Genomic DNA, 22,743 nt, shown 5'->3' on the forward strand with positions numbered 1-22,743 from the left:
CAGCGGAAGCGCCACCTAGCGGCCAGCGTAAATATGCACCTAAGATCCGACAGCGTACTAAGACGTACATCAGTCGGATCTAGCCCACATTCAGGCGAATCTTGCTTTGTGGATACAAAACAAAGATACGCCGGCGCATCGTAGAACTTACGCGGCGTATCAATAGATACGCCGCCGTAAGTTCTTCGTGGATCTGGGCCTATATATATATATGTATATATATATAAAAAATATATGAGGGGTCTTTAAAAAGTTTCACAGTCACCTTCCTTTGTGATGCATTTTTCCCAGTGTTGTACCAACTTTTTAATGCCATCAGCGAAATGTATTTTTGCTATAGCACATAGCCACTGATGCACCGCTGCTTTCACATCATCATCACATTAAAATCTTCTTCCCCTTAAAGCTTCTTTGAGTGCTCCAAAAAGGTGAAAAACAGCTGGCTATAAGCTGATTGTTCCATAACCTCCCACTCATAAATGGCTCTACAAGAGATAACTTTATCCCCATACTGGGCACACATGTAGAGATTAATTTTTTCTCCCAGCACACCTTCTACCCACAAAAAATAAATATAAGAACGCTGTTGCTCTTTGGTGCAGTTTATACGTTTTGCAGCCATCTTTAACACAGCATGACAACTCTGAAGCCCCGTACACACGGCCGAGGAACTCGACGTGCCAAACACATCGAGTTCCTCGGCCAGTTCAGCACTGAAGCCGCCGAGGAGCTCGGCGGGGAGAGAGCTCCCATAGAACAACGAGGAAATAGAGAACATGTTCTCTATTTCCTCGCCGAGCTCCTCGTCGGCTTCCTCGGCCGAAAGTGTACACACGGCCGGGTTTCTCGGCAGAATTCAGCCAGAAACTCGGTCGGAAGCTGAATTCTGCCGAGGAAACTGGTCGTGTGTACGGGGCCTGATACTAAACTGCAAGGTCAGCCTGGCTTGGCAGACAGACTAGTCATATGACACTCTCAGATACAACCAATTACTTCTCCTGCCCACACCGTTTCCAACAAAAATATAAAAGTTTGAAAACTTTTTAGACCTCCTCGTATACGTCCTATAGTTATTTTTATGGTTGATATATTTGGAACAGTAAATTTCTATGTTTTGGGCAGTGACACTAAGGAATGAATGTCATAGGTTACAATAACACAAATAATGCAATTAAAGGTATACATACTGTATCAATAACACATGCTTGTAGAAGTGCTGGGTAATTGTATCTTTAAAATCAGACGTATGACTAATAAACAAGTATGCAAGGACAAATGATTGTAAGCTAGTAGTAGTAAAAATGGATATTAGGTGATTCATAAATTGTATGAACATATGTTTTTTCCTAATAACAATAGTAGCAATAAAATACAATGTTATATAGTGCTGTGTGATTAAGAAGTTCATATCTACATAGTTTAAAAGATTGAAAAAAGGCACAAGTCCATTAAGTTCAACCTATATGTGGGTAGGTGCGTGACATTTGTATTCTCTATATATTCTGCGACCTGAGTAAGACATCTAAAAGGTTTTTTGAAAGTGTTGACATTCTGAGCTAGTACCCCTTCCTGGTAGAGGGCATTTGTACTGCTCTATCAGGCTCTAACGTTAAACCTCCTTTCTTCTATCCTCAATTTGTGAATGCATGTCCTCTTCAGGAACAGAGTAAGCAGTTTATCACAGTTAAGTCATTTATATATCTGTACATTTTAGTCATAGCCTCTCTTAAGTGCCTCTTCTCCAGAGTGAATAACTGTAATTTATGCAATCTCCATAGCTAAGGTTCGCTACCCCCCTTATTAATTTAGCTGACCTTCAATTAATTTTCATGTAACTACATTATTTCTTTTAAATGTATAAAGGTTTAAAAATATATTTTCATCCATTGTCAATGCATACAGAAATTTTCTTTGTCACCTCAACACAAACCAAATTTCAGTATGGTGCTTATATTGTATGCAAAATAATTGACAAGGAGGAAGTTGAATATTTTAAAAATACATTTTAAAGCTGCTGTTCCTTGGTTTTACCTCTGAGCGCCACTGTTTGACCAGGATGGAGAAGATTTCAGAAACTGAGATCCACTGATGTTTTTATACATTCCATATTCTGCAGATCTACAAGAACAGGAGACACAATCATGTTTAGAGAATCTGCTGCACAGTCAGATGGATACTATTTGCTATTTTTCTTCATAAGCAAGTTTCACTTTTTCCTAATAAGCAAGTGTCTTTGTCATCATATTTGTTCTTTTTTGGCTGGATTATAAATATTTGACATTAAAAGGTCTGAGAATGACTGAAATGAAACCTCATACACAGGCATACAAAGGATCCAAATGGCAAGTACATTTATTTTTCCTATTTTCGTGGCTGTGTCATTCAGTCTCTGGTCAGATTCATTATTCCATTTTAGAAGAGATGAGAAAAGACTCTGTTATAACAAATATTGCAAAGGATCTTGGAATAGATATTAATCAGCTTTCATCTAGAAAACTGAGAATTGTATCACATGTTTCAGAAAAATATTTTTATGTGAATCTAGATAATGGAAATCTTTATGTGAAGGACAGGATAGACAGGGAGACATTGTGTGGGGCTGCACCTACCTGTTTCCTAACCTTTGATGCTGTTGTTGAATATCCATTCAATATTATTAAAGTTAAAATAGAAATTCAAGATATAAATGACAATTCTCCCAGCTTTTTTCATGAGATATCTGATTTACAAATTACAGAATCATCTTCAGTTGGAACTGGATTTGTTTTACAAAGTCCAGAAGATCCAGATATTGGTATTAATTCTGTGCAGACCTACCAGCTGAGTGACAATCAGTATTTTACAGTGAATGAGAAAGCCAGACCAGATGGAACCAAATATCCAGAGATTGTGTTGGAGAAATCTTTAGACCGAGAGGCACAGAATATTCATACATTAACTCTAACAGCCTTAGATGGGGGAAATCCTGTGAGATCTGGTAGTACTCTAATTAAAGTTTTTGTTACCGATGCCAATGATAATTTCCCAGTATTTCTAAAAGAGATGTACAAAGTCAGTTTAAGTGAAAATATTCTACCCAATACTACAGTAATTACAGTAGCTGCATCTGATAGAGATGAAGGTGTCAATGCACAGATCACATATTCATTTATCAAAACATTAGGAAATGTCCATCATGCAGGTATGTTCACCATTCACCCCACAAATGGTGACATTAAAGTAAACAGACATTTAGATTTTGAAGAAACAAGAAAGTATGAACTCTCTGTGCAAGCTAAGGATGGAGGAGGTTTTGTTAATCACTGCAAAGTATTAATAGAAATAATTGATGTTAATGACAATGAGCCAACAATAATAATTAACTCATTATCCACTCCAATACCTGAGGATTCTGCAATTGGCACTATGATAGCTCTCATTAAAATACATGATCAGGATTCGGGGGACAATGGAGAAGTTTACTGTCAAATACTAGAACCAGTGCCCTTTGATTTAATATTGACATCTGACAGTTATTATAGAATAGCTACAAGGATTCCAATGGACAGAGAACAGCAGTCATCCTATAATATCACAATAATAGCGACTGACAAAGGATCTCCTCCACTTTCCAGCAGAAGAATCATCAAATTGGACATCTCAGATATTAATGACAACCCACCAGAATTTAAGAAAACCTCCTATGTTGCTTATGTGCCAGAGAACAATTTGCCAGGAGCCTCAATATATAGCATACGAGCATTAGATCTTGATAGTGGAGAAAATGCCAAAATTACTTATTCAGTCTTCAGTATGAACACCACAAGTCACCCAGTGTCATCTTATCTAACAATCAATACAGAGACTGGTGTTCTTTATGCACAAAAAAGATTTGACTATGAGCAAGACAAAGAGTTTCAAATACAAGTTACTGCTAAAGACAGTGGATATCCATCTTTGAGTGGCAATGCCACATTTACCATTCGTATAGTGGACCAGAATGATAATGCACCAAAAATTGTATATCCATCGCCAGAAAATGGTGGCCAGTTTGTGTTTGAGATGGTCCCTTTTTCCTCTGAACCAGGGACTTTAATAACAAAGGTGGTGGCAGTAGATGCAGATTCGGGACATAATTCTTGGCTGTCTTATCATTTCATACAATTACAAGAGCCATCTCATTTTATTATTAGTGCAAGCACTGGGGAAATTAGGACATTACGTGTTTTTCAAGAAAAGGATGTGATGAATCACAAAATTGTTGTGATGGTGAAGGACAATGGGATTCCCTCTCTCTCAACTACTGTCACCCTAAGCCTTATTGTTGCAGACAGTTTCCATCAGGTGGTTCCTAAAGTTTACAATCAAATTAATGAAGATCCCCAAACCAGTTTGCAGTTGTATTTAGTAATTGCTTTAGCTCTTATTTCCTTTTTATTTATTATGACAGTAATGCTGGCCATTGTATCAAGATGCAGAGGATCAAGAGATACATCAACTTTTGGATCACTAGGTACAAGTCTATATCCTCCAGTTGATCCCAGAATGCTGTCCATGTACAGTGATGGAACATTACCCTTTCCCTTATCGTACAACGTTTGTGTGGCTTTGGATTCAGCTGAAAATGACCTCACTTATGTAAAATCTGACCAACATGTCCCTGTAGAGAATCTTATTGATGCTGATGTCTCAGTGTTTGGAAGTGAAAGCTCAAATCAGGCTGTAAAATCTAGTGCTTTGATTGAAGTAAGTGACATTTAAATATGTTTTGCACTGCAATACAACATTAAATAGCAAAATTATCAACACATTACACCTTAGTACCAAATGGTCAATAATATTAGTTTAACAGCAAAACTTACAGCTTTACAGCTTAAATGGTTTCATCACGATGCATTCCGCACTGGCCCTGTCAATCCCAGTCATGATCCTCTGCTGTCTCTCAGGTGTTGAGCAGGTTCATCAGCAACATTGGGAGACCAGATCTTGTGTTCACTATGATACTGCAGATTATAAAGATATTCCTGCCTTTTCTCATTTACATGTGAGCTGCCCGTTGGCATTTTAACAAACCTATATTTTGGATGATCTACTTTTTTGGTAGTGTGTTATGGCTTTGTAAAATGCTGTGCCTGCTAATCAAAAGGTTTTCACAGATCTTGAATACTGTACTTACAGTATAAGTGGAATTTGGAGTACAAATAACAACTAGGATGTCTGTATGGCAACTCATGTCTGAAAATGGCTTTAAAAAGATGTGAAAAGATGTGAAGGAAAGTTGCAAATGTTTGTCTACCTTATATTTGGTTCAGTTCAAAGTTTAACCATTGGTAGCAAAAAATGTATTCAATCGCTATAACACAATCCAAAAATAGAATTGATTGCAGTGCTGTGCCATAAATAATTCGTGCTCCGAAACATTAAAACTCATAATCAATAAACCATACAATCATAAAGTGCCAACTTATTAATTTACATGAATTTTTTTTTAAAATAAAGTTCATATAAATTTGATATATACCCTCCAATCTCCTACATGTTCTCATGCAATATAATTGTGAGAAATCCTTAGTAAAATCAATAATCCAAAATTCATAGAATCCACTTGGATTGCACTGTCACTTTATCCTGAGCGCGGAGTAGGAAGATCCAATAAAATACTAATTTAAGCCTGCACTTGTTAGAGCAAGCACATGTATATGAGTATGATTATGTGTGTTAGTGTTAAGAAAAAAAGAGTATACTGCATTAGAGTTTCAAAATCAACAAAAGCCCATATTCAATTGACCTTGAATGGTTCTGTTAATTTTGCCAGTTTTGTGAGCCCTTAGGCCCCTGTGTGGGGAGAGTGTTAAATGTTGAATAACAGTTGAAATACTTGTTGTGATTCATTAGCATTAGCATTAACATCACTTACAATGGCAAAGGCAAGGCTACTTGCCATTGCCTATAGCAATATCATGTCCAATTTAGTAAGTTGCCAGCAACTGCAATAAAACACATCATGGCAGCTAGCAGTGTTGTCTCGGCCACATCTCCTGAGTCCTGATCAATATCTAATGTGTATACATTGTTTTTGCTACATGATCATTAACGGATTTGATAAGAACTATACACAGAAAAGAGCATAACTTCTAGGATAAGAGGTCCATTTATGGGGTGAAATATATCAAGCTGACTATTGTGCCACATACTTGCTGAACATGCTGTTTACTTTGTATTGCTTCCCTTGCGTGAAATACCTGATGTTCCTGCTAGTCACTCTGATGTCCTACTAAAAACTGACCACACTAGGAATGAGAACACAGCATGGTCAGTTCTCTGGCCTACTCTGCTCCAATGAATAGATTTGTGCTGGCATGCTCCCCCTGCACAGACGTTCATTGGGAAGTTCAGTGTGCTGCTGTTTCTCCTCCCTCATATCTCTGAGCTGCTTATGCAGCTGAGAACAGAGAATATGTGATCACTAAAAAAGTAGAAAAGGGTATTTATAATGTATTTTATATCTAGACACAAATGTTTTGCCTTTCATATCTATTTTAAATTGAATGGGTTGTTTTACAAGGTGTGGGCTTATATATACTTTAACGTTGCTGCTTTTTCTCTAGCTGCACTAATTGTAATTTTCTCTGTCTGCTAAAGTGTTGTTATCATACTTTACCTAGAATAAACTAATGAGTAACCACTATGTGGTATAGCATTGGATTTCATGAATATGGTATAATTTTGATAGCCACATTTTTACAGTATTATTGGAAACTGTTTGGACTTGAAATATATTCGATACGATGGACTTATATGAAATTATCAGGTGCATAGGAAATATTGGTCATATATTGCTTTAGCGTGTACACCACTCCACAATGGTTCCTATAAGGAGGCATCACAAATATTACTTTTAAATGGTTTTAAACTTTGGGTAAGGGTATATAAGTACAGTAATATAACTCTGAGTGCTTTTTCTTCACATTATATATTTTTTTCCTGATTATTTTTGTTGATTTTTGAGGACCTAAAACTCTACATAGTCTATTTAATCATCCCACCTGTGTCTTGGGTCTTTCCTTCTTTTATTTTTAATTTTTTTAAATTTTTTTAATTTTTACTTTTCGTTTTGTTGTTTGAATGGTATCTCTACTAAGCTATTTACTTATGATCTGCACGTAATTTAGTAAGCATGGGCATTTGTAGTTGGCTCTTGGAAAAACTGTTGCTTCTCACCATGCATTCTTCACTCTATCAACCCTGAAGGTATGCCTATTTGGAGATCTTTCTTTGCATAATGATAGGTGTGACATCGCCCTAGAGGGTCCTGCCTTGCAGGAAGCATTCACGGTCAGGTGAAAACTAACATAGGAGGAATATTAGATTGAGCAATAGTGTTTCTGCCTCCCTTTCTTTTATTTTCCCCTTTTTTAAGTGTATACTATTGAGGCCTCTTATGTATGATGAGTTGGTCCTCCTCCCAGGTAGAGGTCTGGTGTGGTTGGTGGTCCCCAGGCTCCTGATACTTATATTGGCATTAGTATCTGAAGAAGTGGGTATTTAGGACCCATGAAATGCATTGTAACAAAATATTTTAATTCCCCCTTACCAGAGCCATTCTGAGCTGTTATACCATCAAGTTTTAGCAATAATAAAGCAGTCAAGTGGTATTGAGTAGGGTGGGAAGAGTAATGATATGCTGTGAAACATACTAGTAAAAATCTCTATTGAAAACAATTCTATAGATTATATTACTGTGTATAAATATAAAAGAAGCTATGCTGGGCGAAGTACCCCACATGTTTTAATGTTATTATGAATGGAATAAACTGATGAAATTTTAACAGTACTGTATATGCATTGTATCATTGGGCACCTTTAAAATACCATATTCAGGGACTTTGTTGTTACTTATTGCCCTGACAATATACATACTGTACATATGGTTCTTCAATGCTAAATTATGTATTCATTATCTAACACAAAAACAGAAGATTTTCAAATGGGTGTTCTCTTTGCACAGAGACTTTGGACTGTATAAGGCATTTTTAAAGGTGAATCCAGCCTAGGAAACATTAAAATATGTAACAAGTACACTTAAACATTCACAACAGACTCTGTAAGGATAGAAGTTGAGAAAATTAATACTGGGGTATCAAGTTCAAGGGGGGACTTGTGATAGGTCAGAGAGGTCATGTGGTTAAAGAACCTTTTGGAATCATATGGGTCAGCTGTGATAGGTCAGGAAAGGCCAGCTGACCCTTTGGAAGCTATGAGAAGCAGGCTGAGCCCCTATTTAAAGGGGTAGCTGAGGAGATTTCTTGACAGTCACCAGAAGATCTGGAGGAGCTCCCCATCCCCCCATGTTGTGGCCTTTTTATGTGGTGTGTCCCTTTTAGTTTGAAAGGGGAGAGATAATTGAGCTGTTGATAAATGTATCGTACAGCTTGAGCCTTAGCTGGGCTGGTTTTTTTTATTTTTTCCTTTAACGGTTTTAAAGTATTTCAGGTTTTAAAGAGGAAACAGATATGAGTTTTATATATTTTGTAAAAACCAATAAATAAGGCTGCAGCCATTTTCAATCCAAGTGGTGTAAATTGTTTTATTATTGAATGTCTGGAGTTCATACCACCTGCGATCCTATTAAAGAACAAGGGGAATTTGATATGATGATGTGTTTTTATATAATTTTAAAGGTGATTTTTGATTGGAATTCCTTTTTTTTTGTTTACTGCATATTGTACAAGCACTCCACAAACTGTATATTATCACACTGGAATGTATCAGCATCACAAAGAAACAGGGGGATACAATGAAAATAGGATACCTTGTTTTTTTTCTTTTGGCACAGATTTGGCACCTGCATTTTTTATGTCATCAGTGAAAACTAAATTATTGGAGTTGTTGGGGTTGAAAGTCCCCTTTCTCACTACTTCAAAGTAATGCGATTTTATCGCGATTTTGTGGGCGCTAACGTGCAGCGATTTTTCCGCAATTTCAGGGAATGCCTGTGTAAGTGGCATCAAAATCGGTCCAAAGTAGTACAGGGACTACTTTGAAGTCGGAACGACTTGAAGTCATACTAATATGAATGAAAGGAGCCTTAAGGTAAAACAACTATGCACTCTGTAAGTGTAGTGTTTACTCATTTTCCTCAGAGCTTAGTGAATGTGTTGAAGCTTCACTGTGCAAAGAATACCCAATCAGGTGCAAGGAAAATAAAAAATATAAAGCGTTTTTGCTTGCACCTGATTGGATGATGGAATTTAGCAGAGTTTTACCACATTTATTAAGCTCTGGAGGGGAATTAGTGCAACTGTCTATTTGCCTTTAGTAAATCAACCTCATTTATTCTTTAATTCATTTTCACCAACCCTTTTCCACAGAGCTCCATCTGTGCTATATAGAATTATACCTTATTTGTGAATTTTAGGATTCTCTGAAAATATATACATATATTAACCACTTCAGCCCCGGACCATTTAGCTGCCCAAAGACCACAGCACTTTTTGCGATTCGGCACTGCATCACTTTAACTGACAATTGCGCCGTGGCTCCCAAACAAAATTGACGTCCTTTTTTTCCCACAAATAGAGCTTTGTTTTGGTGGTATTTGATCACCTTTGCGGTTTAATTTTTTTGCAGTGTATATATATATATATATATATATATATATATATATATATATATATATATATATATGAGAAAAGGTTCAGGAACTTATCTCCCTCCTAGGCCATGCCCCAGCCCCTAGAACCCCCCTCCCCCTTAAACGGACACTTTAGGGAATCAAGGGATTTACAGGGAGCCAAGGAAAATTTGGGGGCCTATACAAGTAATTTGTACGTCATTTGTTAATAAAAAGCAATGCAGTAAAATGTGCAGAAAATTTGAAATATCCAGCACTTACCAAAGTAAGAGACACTTCCAGACTATTTCAGCATTTTTGTCATATAGTTTGGACATGTATTCAAACATACATGAGCTCATCCCTACTGTACAGCTCTAAGCGCCCATGTGCATGCGCCCTGTGAGTTTGTTTCTGCAGTAAAAGCAATAATAGACCCACTAAAGCAAGAATAAATTACTCCAGATACCCCCTCATATCCAGCAACAATAGACAGCCCCCATATATTGAGCAAAGAGACATTCCCAAATATCCAGCAAAGAGACAGCCATGGCCCAGTCCAGCAAAGAGACAGCCACAGACCAGTCCAGCAAAGAGACAGCCCAGTCTAGAAAGAGACAGTCCAGTCCAGCAAGATATGGCCTAGTCCAGCAAGAGATGGCACAGTCCAGCAAGAGACAGCCACAGCCCAGTAAGAGACAGCCACAGCCCAGTCCAGCAAGAGACAGTCTCTTAGCAGGCACAGCACAGCCAGATTCAGCAGCATTGTCACCACCAGAAATTCTTTTTTACCACAGTTTCCAGCACACAACAGTTAACAGGAGACTAGTGAGGAGGAGGACAGGCTCTCACAGATAAAAACAAGCTTCTGGCCGGTCTCTATTGAGAGGTGGAGCGGAGTGCAGATCGCTCTGCCATTTGCTCTTATAGGCTGCAGCCATTTGATCCCTCAGCAGCAGGGAGTGCTCTAAAGAAGATGCCTCAGTGGTGGGGAGTGCAATGGCGGAGGTGCCTCAGCGGCAGGGAGTGCTCTGGTGGAGGTGCCTTTATGTTTGATCCCTCCACGGCTGTCAGTGCTTTATTACAGGTGGCAGCACAGCATACTACACAGATTTGGACTTGGGAGTGCTCTGGCGGAGGTGCCGTAATGGTGTTCCGGCAGAAAAAATGCCCTGTATATATGTATATACATTTACTTATTTGATTAATATAGATGTAAGCTCTGCTCCCTAATTAGTTCTACAACTCCAAGCTTTGCTTTTCTGATCCTCTTGAAAAGTCTTGCCTAGTCTGTAGATCATGAGTAGAAAGTGTCAGCTTGAAAGCAGTTTTCTTCTGTTTAGATCAAACAAAAAGTATTTTTTACTAATGTGATCTGCTGAAGCTGCCCTCTTAATCCACTTGAAGAGTTACCTTTAATAGTAGAGCAACTGTAAAATGTCTTTGTTTGAAAAGGTCTCAGTGGTGTTATTAATTGTCCAATAGATTAACCAAAGTTTTAATTTTATGGAAAAAGTCTTTAAATGGCAAACAATATGTACTGTAGACATGTAACAAACTAGTGAATCAAATGTGTTGCTTTTAAGTAATTGTGTTGCAGAATGTAATGTTTTCTAGCTCTCTAGTTGCTAAGATCTCCAGATTTGAGAATATAAAAGAGCATGGCATATTCATTTTAACACTAAAGTAATGAAAGTCAGTGCTAGAAAATGTAAATGTGTGTGTATTTAATAAACTTACAAGTGATTTAAATCCTACACTATAGTCTCCATTTTTTTTGCTCTGGTGTGTGAGCTTTGTCTATACAGCAATCTGATATCAATGAGGGGCAGCCAAATGGCAAGAAGAGCTGGAGAGAGGCTGGAGCAATTTTAAAGGGGAATCCTACATAGTTTTAAGGGGGAATCCTGTTATGTAATTTTGCTGCCTGTAATTCATGCAGCCATTTATTCTGGTGAATTTTCACGCTGATGGATGATGAAAGTTTAATTGATATTCATTTGATGTACATACAATGGTGAAGGAAGAGTCCTATTAAAGTTCAATCTGGAAGAAATTTGTTTGCGCAACAATATTTTTGGTGCTACATTTTTCACATTCATACTTATTTAAAAGCTTTTAAAATACTTTGAAAATAAAGTTAAAAACTATGGTTTGTCTATATTGACAATTATTTACAACACTGAGACCTTCTCAAGCAATGACATTTTAAAGTTGATCTAATTTAAAATGATTAAAAGGGTATGTGTTAGCTTCAGCAAATCACATTAGGAAAAATTTGTTTTTGTTTGCTCTAAACTTAAAAAAAACCTGCTTCTAATCATAATCTACAGACTACCCAGTTTAAATCTAATCAAGAGCAAAGAAATGTACAACTGCATTTAAAACACAATTCTTTAAATGAAAATGTTCATTGCTGCAGTTCCTTAGTATCACCTCAGAGCGCCGCTGTTTGACCAATGAGGAGAAGCATGCAGATCTGGAGATCACGCAGCCTCATCAGTGCCCATCAATTCAGCCTCACTAGTGCCCATCTGGAGCCTTGCCATTGCCCATCTGCATCCTCACCATTGCCATCTAATGCAGCCTGCACAGTGCCCATCATCAGCCTCTCCATTGCCCATCAATGCAGCCTCACCATTGCAAATTAATGCAGCCTGCACATTGCCCAATAATGCAGCTTCACCATTGCAAATAAATGCAGCCTGCACAGTGCCCATCAGTAGCCTCTCCATTGCCCATCTGCAGCTTTACCATTGCAAATAAATTCAACCTGCACTTTGCCCATCTGCAGCCTCACAATTGCAAATTAATGCAGCCTGCACATTGCCCATCTGCAGCCTCGCTGGTGTCGAATTACACAGTGCCACAATCTCCTGTGTACCCAGTGATCAGTCACACACAGTCTCGCCTTCTGTGATACACAGAACAGGGGCCCAATGCCAGCCAGTAGGCGGGACTGTGCGTGACTGAGTGTCAGGTACACAGGAGATCGCAATTGTGTATAATCCGGCGCCGCTCTGCATTCCTCTTCCCTCAGAGACAGCAGGAATCGGCCTATAACACACACACATGATTTTCCCCTGGTTTTCAGGGGGGAAAAGTACATGTTATATGTTGATAAATATGGTCTTTTTGTTTAACTCCTGCTATAATTACCTATTAACTAGTCTACAAATTGTGAAGCATTTACCCAACTGTACTAGAATACAGTCCTATAGGCTGTACATTGAAGTATACCTGATTGTCAGAAAAGTGTTCTAATAGAAAAACATACCTGATGGTCCGATAATGTGCTAATAAGAAAGTATTAAAAAGTGTAAAACTAAACCGCATCATGAATAAACTAGTAACAAGTCTTACATTTTCAGACTAAAAAAGAAACTGATTTTAGAGCTTAACTTCAGCCTAAACTTTTTCAGATAGAGTGGAGAAAGCTAAGAACCTCTGCCAAGTTTGTATTACTGTCTCTGTACTGTCCAGGTAGATTTTATCATACTTCTTGTCCTGGTTACTACACAGCAAGTAAAAGGAATCTCCTCAACTGGGACATATATAGCTAGGGAAACTTTACAGCTGATCTTACCATTCTTATATTTAATAAAGAAAGGTGATGTTATTTCATTTAGTGCACCTATTAAATTAAATGCATTATCATTCTCTCCTAGTAACCACACAGGAAGTGAAGAAAAATGTCCTCAATGCAAACAGACAGAAATAAAAATGCCAACGTTTCTTGCACTGTCAAAATCTAACAAAAAAGTTTTGGTTTGAGTTTAGTTTCAATAATGGTGCTTTTGAAATATACAGTATGGTAATATGCTATTGTTACCTGGCCTTACTTTAATGTGATGACATATTTTGCAAATCTAAACAAATCTAAGTATATTATATAGAACTTTGGGTTAATTGCCATATAATTGACATTGTACCAATGCAAACATTAAAAACAGAAAAATTTAATAGCACTGTATACTGAAACATTTCAGTGTTGCAGTTCCTCACTTACACCTCAGAGCGCCGCTGTTTGACCAATAAGGAGAAGAATACAGAGCTGGAGATCCACTGGTATTTTCATCACTCACACACACTGCAAATCTGCAAGAAGAGGCACAGCCATTTTCTGGATTTTCTGTACACACCAAAATACAGAATATTCAATTTTGCCTACGTGGATGGATTAAACAAGTGAAGTATATAGCTAACTGGACTGGATATTTTAATCTAGATACTAAATGCTGAGAATGGATGAGTGGAAACTTCACACACAGATAAAAAAGGGAATCAGTTGGCAAGTATTGTTTTGCTTTTTATTCTCATGGCATTCAGTCTCTGGTCAGATTCATTATTCCATTGTAGAAGAGATGAAAAAAGACTCTGTTATAGCCAATATTGCAGATGATCTTGGATTAGATATTAAGCTGCTCTTATCTAGAAAACTGAGAATTGTATCACGTGTTGCAGAGAAATATTTTTATGTGAATTTAGACAATGGAAATCTGTATGTGAAAGACAGGATAGACAGAGAGACACTGTGTGGGGCAGAAACTACCTGCTTCCTAACCTTTGATGCTGTGGTTGAATATCCTTTTAACATTGTTAAGGTCAGAACTGAAATTCAGGATATAAATGATAATTCCCCCAGATTTACTCCTGATACATTTTCTTTGGAGATTAATGAATCAGCACTACCTGGAACAAGATTTACATTACAGAATGCAGAAGACCCTGATACTGGTGCTAATTCAATAGACACATACAAGCTCAGTGATAATCAGCATTTTACACTAACTGAAAGTATCAGTCCAGATGGGAGCAAATTTCCTGAACTTGTGTTAGAAAAACCTTTAGATCGAGAGACACTTAAAGAGCATGAATTAATTTTAACAGCATTAGATGGAGGACATCCTGTGAGGTCTGGAACAGCTGTAATAAAGATCATTGTCACTGATGCTAATGACAATTTTCCAGTCTGTACTCAGCAACTGTATAAAGCCAGTGTGATTGAAAGTATTCCAATCAATACCACTATAATTACTGTAAATGCAACTGATAAAGATGAAGGTATCAATGGACAGATTACATATTCATTTAGCAAAACATCAAGTAATATCCATCACACAGGCATGTTTAATATTTATCCCAGTAATGGAGAAATTAAGATAAAGAGAACTTTAGATTTTGAAACAGCAAGAAACTTTGAACTCTCTGTACAAGCAAAGGATGGAGGTGGTTATGTAACTCATTGCAAGGTATTAATAGAAGTCATTGATGTCAATGACAATGCTCCTGAGATATTAATTAGTTCCTTATCTACTCCCATACCTGAGGATTCTGCAGTTGGCACTATGATAGCTCTAATTGAAATTCATGATCAGGATTCTGGAGAAAACGGTGTTGTTGACGTTCAAATTATTGAAACAGTACCTTTTGATTTGATTGTATCATCTGACAATTATTACAGAATAGCTACAAGATCTCATATTGACAGAGAGCAGCAGTCATCTTATAATATTACAATTATAGCTACTGATGGAGGATCTTCTCCACTTTCCAGCAGAAGAACTATCAACCTGGACATATCAGATATCAATGACAATCCACCATCTTTTATGAAATCTACTTACATTGCTTATGTGCCAGAGAACAATTTACCAGGAGCCTTGATCTACAAAATACAAGCATCTGATCCAGACAGTGGAGACAATGCTAAGATACTTTATTCCTTTTCAAGTAACAGTTCAGATGTTCCGCTTGTGCCTTCCTTCATATCTATTAACATGGAAACTGGAGTTCTCTATGCTCAGAAATCATTTGATTATGAGCAGTTCAAGGAGTTTATAATAGAGATAACTGCCAAAGACAGTGGATCCCCATCTCTGAACAGCAGTACAACACTAATTATACATATAGTAGATCAGAATGATAATGTACCAAAAATTTTGTACCCATCTCCAGAAATCGGCGGATTACCTATCTTTGAGATGGTTCCTTTTTCTTTTGAACCAGGTTCTCTAATAGCGAAAGTTGTTGCAGTGGATGCAGATTCTGGACATAACTCTTGGCTCTCTTATCATTTCACTCATGTGTCAGAGACATCGCATTTTATTATTGATGAACACACTGGGGAAATCAAGATATCACGTGTCTTTCAAGCAAAGGATCTGTTAAATCATAAGGTTGTGGTGATGGTGAAGGACAATGGGATCCCCTCATTCTCAGCAACAGTCACCTTAAGCCTTGTTGTTGCAGATAGCTTTCAGCAAGTGGTTCCTAAAGTCAGCAATCATATCAATGAAGATCCTCAAACCACTTTGCAATTATATTTAGTTATTGCATTGGCACTAATTTCATTTTTATTCATTGTGACAGTAATATTGGTTATTATATCAAAATGTAGAGAAACAAGGCATTCACCAAACCTTGGATCTCTAAGTGCTAGTCTGTATCCTCCAGTTGATCCCAGAATACTCTCCATGTATAGTGATGGAACATTACATTTTCCCTACTCATATAATGTGTGTGTGGCTCTAGACCCAACGGATGACTTTACTTATGTGAAATCTGGTCAAAGCGTTCCTGTAGATAATCTTATCGATGCAGATGATTCTGACCTCCAAAATGACAGCTTACAACAGGCTTTGCCACCTAGCAGTGAGGTGAGTAACATGTAAACATTAACCATTTATAATCTTCTATAGTTTGTATAATGTTTATGATGGGATATATAACGTAAGGAATTATGGTATGGACTATAGTATGGTAAGCCAAGTTAAAATATAGAAAGTATATTTTTCCAAAAAAGAAATTTCCAAGAATATTCCAGCATGTATCATACACACATAATTGGCTCCCAATGGCCACATGTAGATCAGGGTAAGGGTAATTTCGTCAGTGACATTTTTCATGAAGGTTTTGTGTGACATTTTTAGTCAAATTATTTTTCACTTTAATTTGTATTTAATCTTCATTAATATCATGTTCCCAACTTTGATTGCATAGCACGTAGACATATACTGTACATATTGTAATTGTTTAGTTTACATTTTTTTTTATTACTCTATGTAACAATTTTAGTTTATGCACTAACAACATACAGTTAATTAATTGTATGAAGGTTTGTAGTGCAGACCTAAGATGTAGTTGCAATTGGTTTACATTGCAGAAAATAGAATATAGGCCTATTAACTTTTTTTAAAATTTACAGTAGATTTAAGGTAGTATAACCTTGGTTTAATAGAATGGGTGGCTGCCTTAAGTTTGATTGCTTTACATCTTTTATATGTATTTTGTATTGAATATTTATCTACAATCTGTTTATTTCACAGCCATATGCAAAAGGTTTAAAATTAATATAGGTCGGTGAAAGGTTAGGCCAACATCCCGTAATATGCAGAAAAAAAAGAAAGGCATATACCCCACTAATGGACTTTTTAGGCCTACAAATGTCAAAACTCAAAAATAGAAAGAATTTTAAAATCTTAGTACACATTTTTTTGAGCACACTGTTTAAAATTATTAAAGATTGCTAACATAATAGAACAGCATTTTTTTTAATATGTGACCAATGCTGTACAGTGTCCGTTTTAAAACATGATCCAACCAAGTAGAAGTCCCCTACAAGCACCCAACACATTTCAGGATCATATCCTTTCATCAGGGGCGTGGAGCAAAGTTTTCAGTATACAAACAATAACAGCCAAGAGGTTAAAAATTTGTGGTAGTGTCATCCAGTTACCAGGGGGACAACACAGCCTTTTGCCCATACTGAGGGGGAGCATGCTGGGGTTAGCTCAGAAAGGGACCGGCATCCATCCAATATGATATGGGTCATATCTGTAAAAAAACAACCCATACATATGCTTGCCAAAAGGGAAATCACTGTCCAGTTCCCCAAAGCCTGGTTCCGGAGGGATAAGTATCCCATATTGGAACTTTGGCTGGATTCCAGACCCTTTCAGAGCTATCCCTGCTTTTGCATAAGGGTTTGCAACACTTACTGCAGGAATTACTGCAGAAAAAAGAACAAGGGACATACAATGAGTTGCTGAATAACTTTAATTGGAGTTTTTGAAGGGGAATACAATGAAAGTATTCATCATACCCTGTCTTTTATTTGGGGACATGTTTGGCACATGAATTGATCTTTGGTAATTCCTCTCGGCCCTTACACAGTCTTTATGTAATCAGTGATAACTAAATCATGAGAGTGATTGATTTTTTTAATTCATTTTCACCAAACCTTTTCCACAGAGCTCCATATTTTCTGTGGAAATAAACATTATTTGTTAATGATATGATTCTCTAAACATTTAAAAATTCTTCATACATACATTAATATGATTTAGCTGGTTAGAAAACTCAGAAGTATCACTTGATACTACAGGTGTAAAATGAAACTTTAAAACATGTTTGAAACTGCTACAGTACTTTGTAGGAAAATAATATATGTATTCCATTAGTTGGTTATTAAGGCTAATTTGTTATTTTCTTGTTCCATTTTATTTGATTAAAGTGTTAATAAACCCAAGACACCGCTTTCGCTATATCTGGTCTACCACTGTACACAGAACATGTAAATGCAAAAACAAATTGTAAATATAAACTTCTAAATATCTTTTCTACTTATCAGCAGTATATGGCTGTCTTATGACTTATAGCAGTGTCTGACTGAGCACTAGTTAAAGCTTATAGGATAAGTTTTCATTCTCCTCTGACTGCCCTATGCAGCTGCAAGCCCCTGAACCTCTGTCTAGACAGTGCTGATTGGCCCTGTGCTGATCACATGCATCCTCCCCAGTAAAAAAAGGGGAGGATCAGAGAAAACAGGATCAAACAGCATTTTACACAATGCAGAAAATTAACCCTTTAGGTTTCACAGTGAGTATGACAGGCATGCTTTACTGCATATACAGATTGATTTACTGTTGTGGGTTTAGCAAAACTTTAATATGTGTCTATGTTTTAAAGAACTTGTTTCTAAGCAATTTTATCTACTGTATATATACAGTATATATGTACAATATGTGACAGGACGAGACTCTGTTACTGTGAGAAGATAGGAAAATGTGACACAAAATTCACATTTAGGGTAAATGCTATGTTCTGGACTAGTGTTTCTAGGCAGAGAAAGCTGTATATTTGGCACAGTGTGGGAGATGGAAGTCAGGTCAGCTCCTATCATGGTGTCAGGAGAACTCCAATCCACAGGCCAGAGGTAGACAGTAGATATATATATATATCATGACCCCCTTGGGGACTGCTTGGATTTACATGCTCATCTGCACCACCATGACCCTGTAAACATTCTAACCCACCTCACACCCTGGGTTCAGACATCTTTGCAACACCTTAAAGTCAAACAACTCAGTGAGTTTATATTCTATCAACGTTTACTTAGATAACTCAAAGAAGATATTGTTGCACAGAGGAGGTAATAGATCAACCGAGCTTTGAGTAACAGTCCAGCTCAGCAGAAGAATTTCCCCACAATAATACAAGCTAAGGCAATTTGGCAATAACAGTATATTATATAGATGTATGTACAATGGAGTACCACTTGAACGTGACCCGAAAGAGTTAAGCATTAATTCTGGCAATACTTCTAAAGGGGCCTATTTGACTATTAATCCTAATGAGAGATTAGTCAAACAAGAATGGTAGAGGGCCCTTTAAGTAGTATGTCCCAGTTGCAGGCCTGATGGTCTTCGCCGGCAGTCGGAACTCATTAACTGTATCCAGTAGGGTGCAGTAACAAGGCAATGGTATTTCTTGGAATGGTTTATGCGACAGAGGTTTCTATGTACAGAGTTCAAATAGAAGTGCAGTAAAGTGTTTCCCCAGGGTAAAGCTGTCTGTACACAGTGTGCCAGTGAAGCAACAAAGAAAGGTTTGCAAAGGTGGGCAATTGCCCTCTCACGAACGAGAAGACCAATTCAATGCCTTCCGAACAGCGGCTCCCGGAGAGATGTCCTTGCAACGGATCCACTTGCAACGATCATCTGATTCGAAGCAAGAAGCACAGGAAGCACGGGTTGTCGGAATGTCGAGGTGGTGTATATATATATAGATATATATCTATATATATATATATATATATATATATATATATATATATATATACATATATATATATATATATATATATATATATATATATATATATATATATATATATATATATATATATATATATATATATATATATATCTCAATCATCATTATTCAATAAATACATATGTAGACTCTTCTTTTTACATAGTTTTGCAGCTTGCTAAGATCTGCTTCTTGTTACTTTTTGCCTAGCTGATCCTCTTATCTGCAATCTACCATACAGGAGCTGTCTAATAAGAAAAAAAGAGACTGCAGTCTCTACTAAAGTGGAACAGCCACAATGCTAGAGACAGAGCAGTCTAGGCTGTAGCTCACAGCTTAAAAGTGCTAGGGGGTTTGAAGACAGAAGTGTTTCTTTTCAAGAACTTTTTTATCCCAAATATTTTTTATTATTACATTTTAGACAGTACAAGATAGAAAACAGTAAAATCAAGCAGCATAGGTTACTCATTTTGCAAACTATAACAGAAATATCAAAATGATGAACACAAAAGGCAAAATAATTACATATCCCTTCTAAGTATGTTGCATATATTATGTTGTAGTATCATTGATTTCTACCCAGGGTTTCCATCTAGCATCAAAAGTGGATCTGGTATTCGCTTTATGAGGGTACATTGTTTTAAAGGAGTAGTGGACAATCATTAAGTTGACTACTTTAGAGGAGTTAGGTGCATGGTCCTGTTTCCAGTGTCTTACAATGATCATTTTGGCTGATAATAGCACATGAATTACAACAGCTTTATAGTTATGAGGGAAGAGATCAATACCCAAGTGTAGAATCACTAGACCAGGGTCTGGTTTAGTTAGACTACCTGTTAAGTGTGAGAAGCTAATAATGCTCTTGCATAACCCAAAAATATGGTCTAAAGTCACCACTTGGCCACATTTTTTCCAGCAGAAGGAAGAGTAAGGCCTCGTACACACGGACGGACAGTCCGCTGAAAACGGTCCGCCGGAGATTTCTGTCTGATGGTTGCACACACAATCAGACAGAAATCCGCGCGTAAACAATACACAGGCGACGTGGGCGGCCCTGGAAGTTCAAAGCTTCCACGCATGTGTCGAATCAGTACGACGCATGCGAGGGATGGCGGTCGGTCGGACGTGTCCCGTGAGTCTGTACAGATGACCGAGCACGTCCGATGGACAGGTTTCCAGCGGACAGATTTCTTAGCATGCTAAGAAATTTTTGTCCGCTGGAAACTGTCCGATCCACCGGACAATTATCCGTCGGACCAGTTTCAGCGGATCGATCCGGTCGTGTGTACGGGGCCTTAGAAGTTGAAAAGTTGGCCAGTTGGCATGGAGTCAGGTAACAGCATGTTAGAAGCTTTTGTGATAGCTCCCAGTGAGTGACACAGTGTGATCTATAGGAGTTACATTGTAACTTCTTGGTGGAGTTTTCATTTTGAAGGTCTATTTCCCATTTCAGGGGGAGTTGTGTTAAAGCTATTTTTTTGTTGAAGAGTATTATAAAATAGGGAGTATCCTTTATGGGAAGAGTGGAAATCACAAACGTATTGCCACACCTCCTCCGGAATCATTATACTTGGGGGTGGATGTTTGTGAACCCCCTAATCCTTGCATTTTCAGGCCCTCTATATCCTTAAGAGTACCATTTTGATAAAGATCTTCTACCCATTGTATACCCCTTTCTCTCCATTGCCTGATCGAGATATAGGGTAATGAATATAATGCGTGCAGGGTCCTTGATCCGGAGGTTTGGGTCGTTAATGCTAAAAGGATATGATACAGACTGCATAATATCGAGAGAAGATTCCAGCTCCACCCATAGAGTATCTGGATTTCGGTTGGAACCACTGATGAAGTTGAAGTGTAAAGCTCTAAGGTAATCTGTGAGGTCTGGGAGACCAATGCCACCCACTTTCCTGCATTTGATGAGATGATGGTGTGCATATCTAGCTTGTTTACCGCTCCAAAGGAAGGTGGACAGTATATGACTTAGACTTGAGAGGTGTGAGGAAGGTACAGGGATTGTAAAAGTCTGGAATATGTATAGTATTTTGGGTAATATTTGCATTTTAAAATACGCCAGCCTTCTGAACCAAGACATTTCCACGTAAAGCGGAGGTTCACTGGATTTTTTTTTAAAAGCCAGCAGATACAAATACTGCAGCTGCTGACTTTTAAATAAATGGACACTTACCTGTCCAGGTCGCCCGCAACATCGGCAGCCGAAGCTGAGCATACCGCTCGACTCTCGGCTTTCCCCGCCACCATCCTCGGTGAAGGATCGGGAAGTGAAGCGCTGTGGCTTCACTGCCCGGTTCCCTACTTTGCATGCGCGAGTCGTGCTACGCCATCCTCACTGGTCCCCGCTGTGTTCTGGGAGTCGTGTGTTTCCCAGGGGTGGAGTCTATACCCAGAAGTGGTGCAAATACCTGTTATATATAGATATCTGCACCCCCCTAAAAGGTGCCAAATGTGACACCGTAGGGGGGAGGGTTCCGAAAAGTGGAGGTTCCATTTTGGGTGAAGCTCCGCTTTAAGACAGACGTTTCACATCCTGCCGTATATTCGCTATAAAAAGTTTGTGGTTGGCTACTAAGCTTTCCATAGCTGCTGTCAGTAAAATGGCTAGATATGGGATACTGTCATCTGCCCATGAGTAGGGCAGTTGGGCAGACAGATTTTTGTGTGTCTCTCCATGTACCCCTAAATCTAAAATTAAGAATGTAGTAATATTGACTATATAATAAGATATGGTGCTAAATGCATTTAAGAGCAAAGGGGAGAGACGTGTGTGGTTTAGTCAGGAGAAGAATTATGTCACACGCAAAGAGACTGAATATATGTTTTTTACGATTGATTCAAAATCCAGGACTGCAGACATATATCCCCATGGTACCCTGTCGAATACCTTCTCCACGTCAATAGAGAGTAGCAGAGAAGGTGTTTGACTGGTTTATGCATGTTGTAAAATATCAATTATACTCCTGGTAGGGTCTGAGGCCTGCCTGCCTTTAAAAAAGCCAAGTTGGTCTGATTCTGATTTAATAAGTGAGGAGAGCATG

At 37.8% G+C, this 22,743-nt stretch overlaps 1 protein-coding gene across 2 annotated transcripts in view; it reads left to right on the plus strand.

Moving 5' to 3' along the window:
• The first annotated feature begins 2,123 nt into the window (after window positions 1-2,123).
• LOC120932477 (protocadherin gamma-B2-like) overlaps window positions 2,124-22,743 on the plus strand; it is a 353,457-nt gene continuing 332,837 nt past the window's right edge. The window contains exon 1 of one of the 2 annotated variants that reach the window (XM_040344852.1): window positions 2,124-4,725. In XM_040344852.1, coding sequence (XP_040200786.1) covers window positions 2,296-4,725 — 2,430 coding nt within the window. In that variant the 5' untranslated portion in view covers window positions 2,124-2,295. Of the gene's footprint in view, window positions 4,726-13,672; window positions 16,252-22,743 lie in introns of those variants that run through there. The other variant, XM_040344858.1, reaches the window with a different exon arrangement.

Source organism: Rana temporaria, chromosome 3 (genome assembly GCF_905171775.1).
Source record: "Rana temporaria chromosome 3, aRanTem1.1, whole genome shotgun sequence".
NCBI lineage: Eukaryota > Metazoa > Chordata > Amphibia > Anura > Ranidae > Rana > Rana temporaria.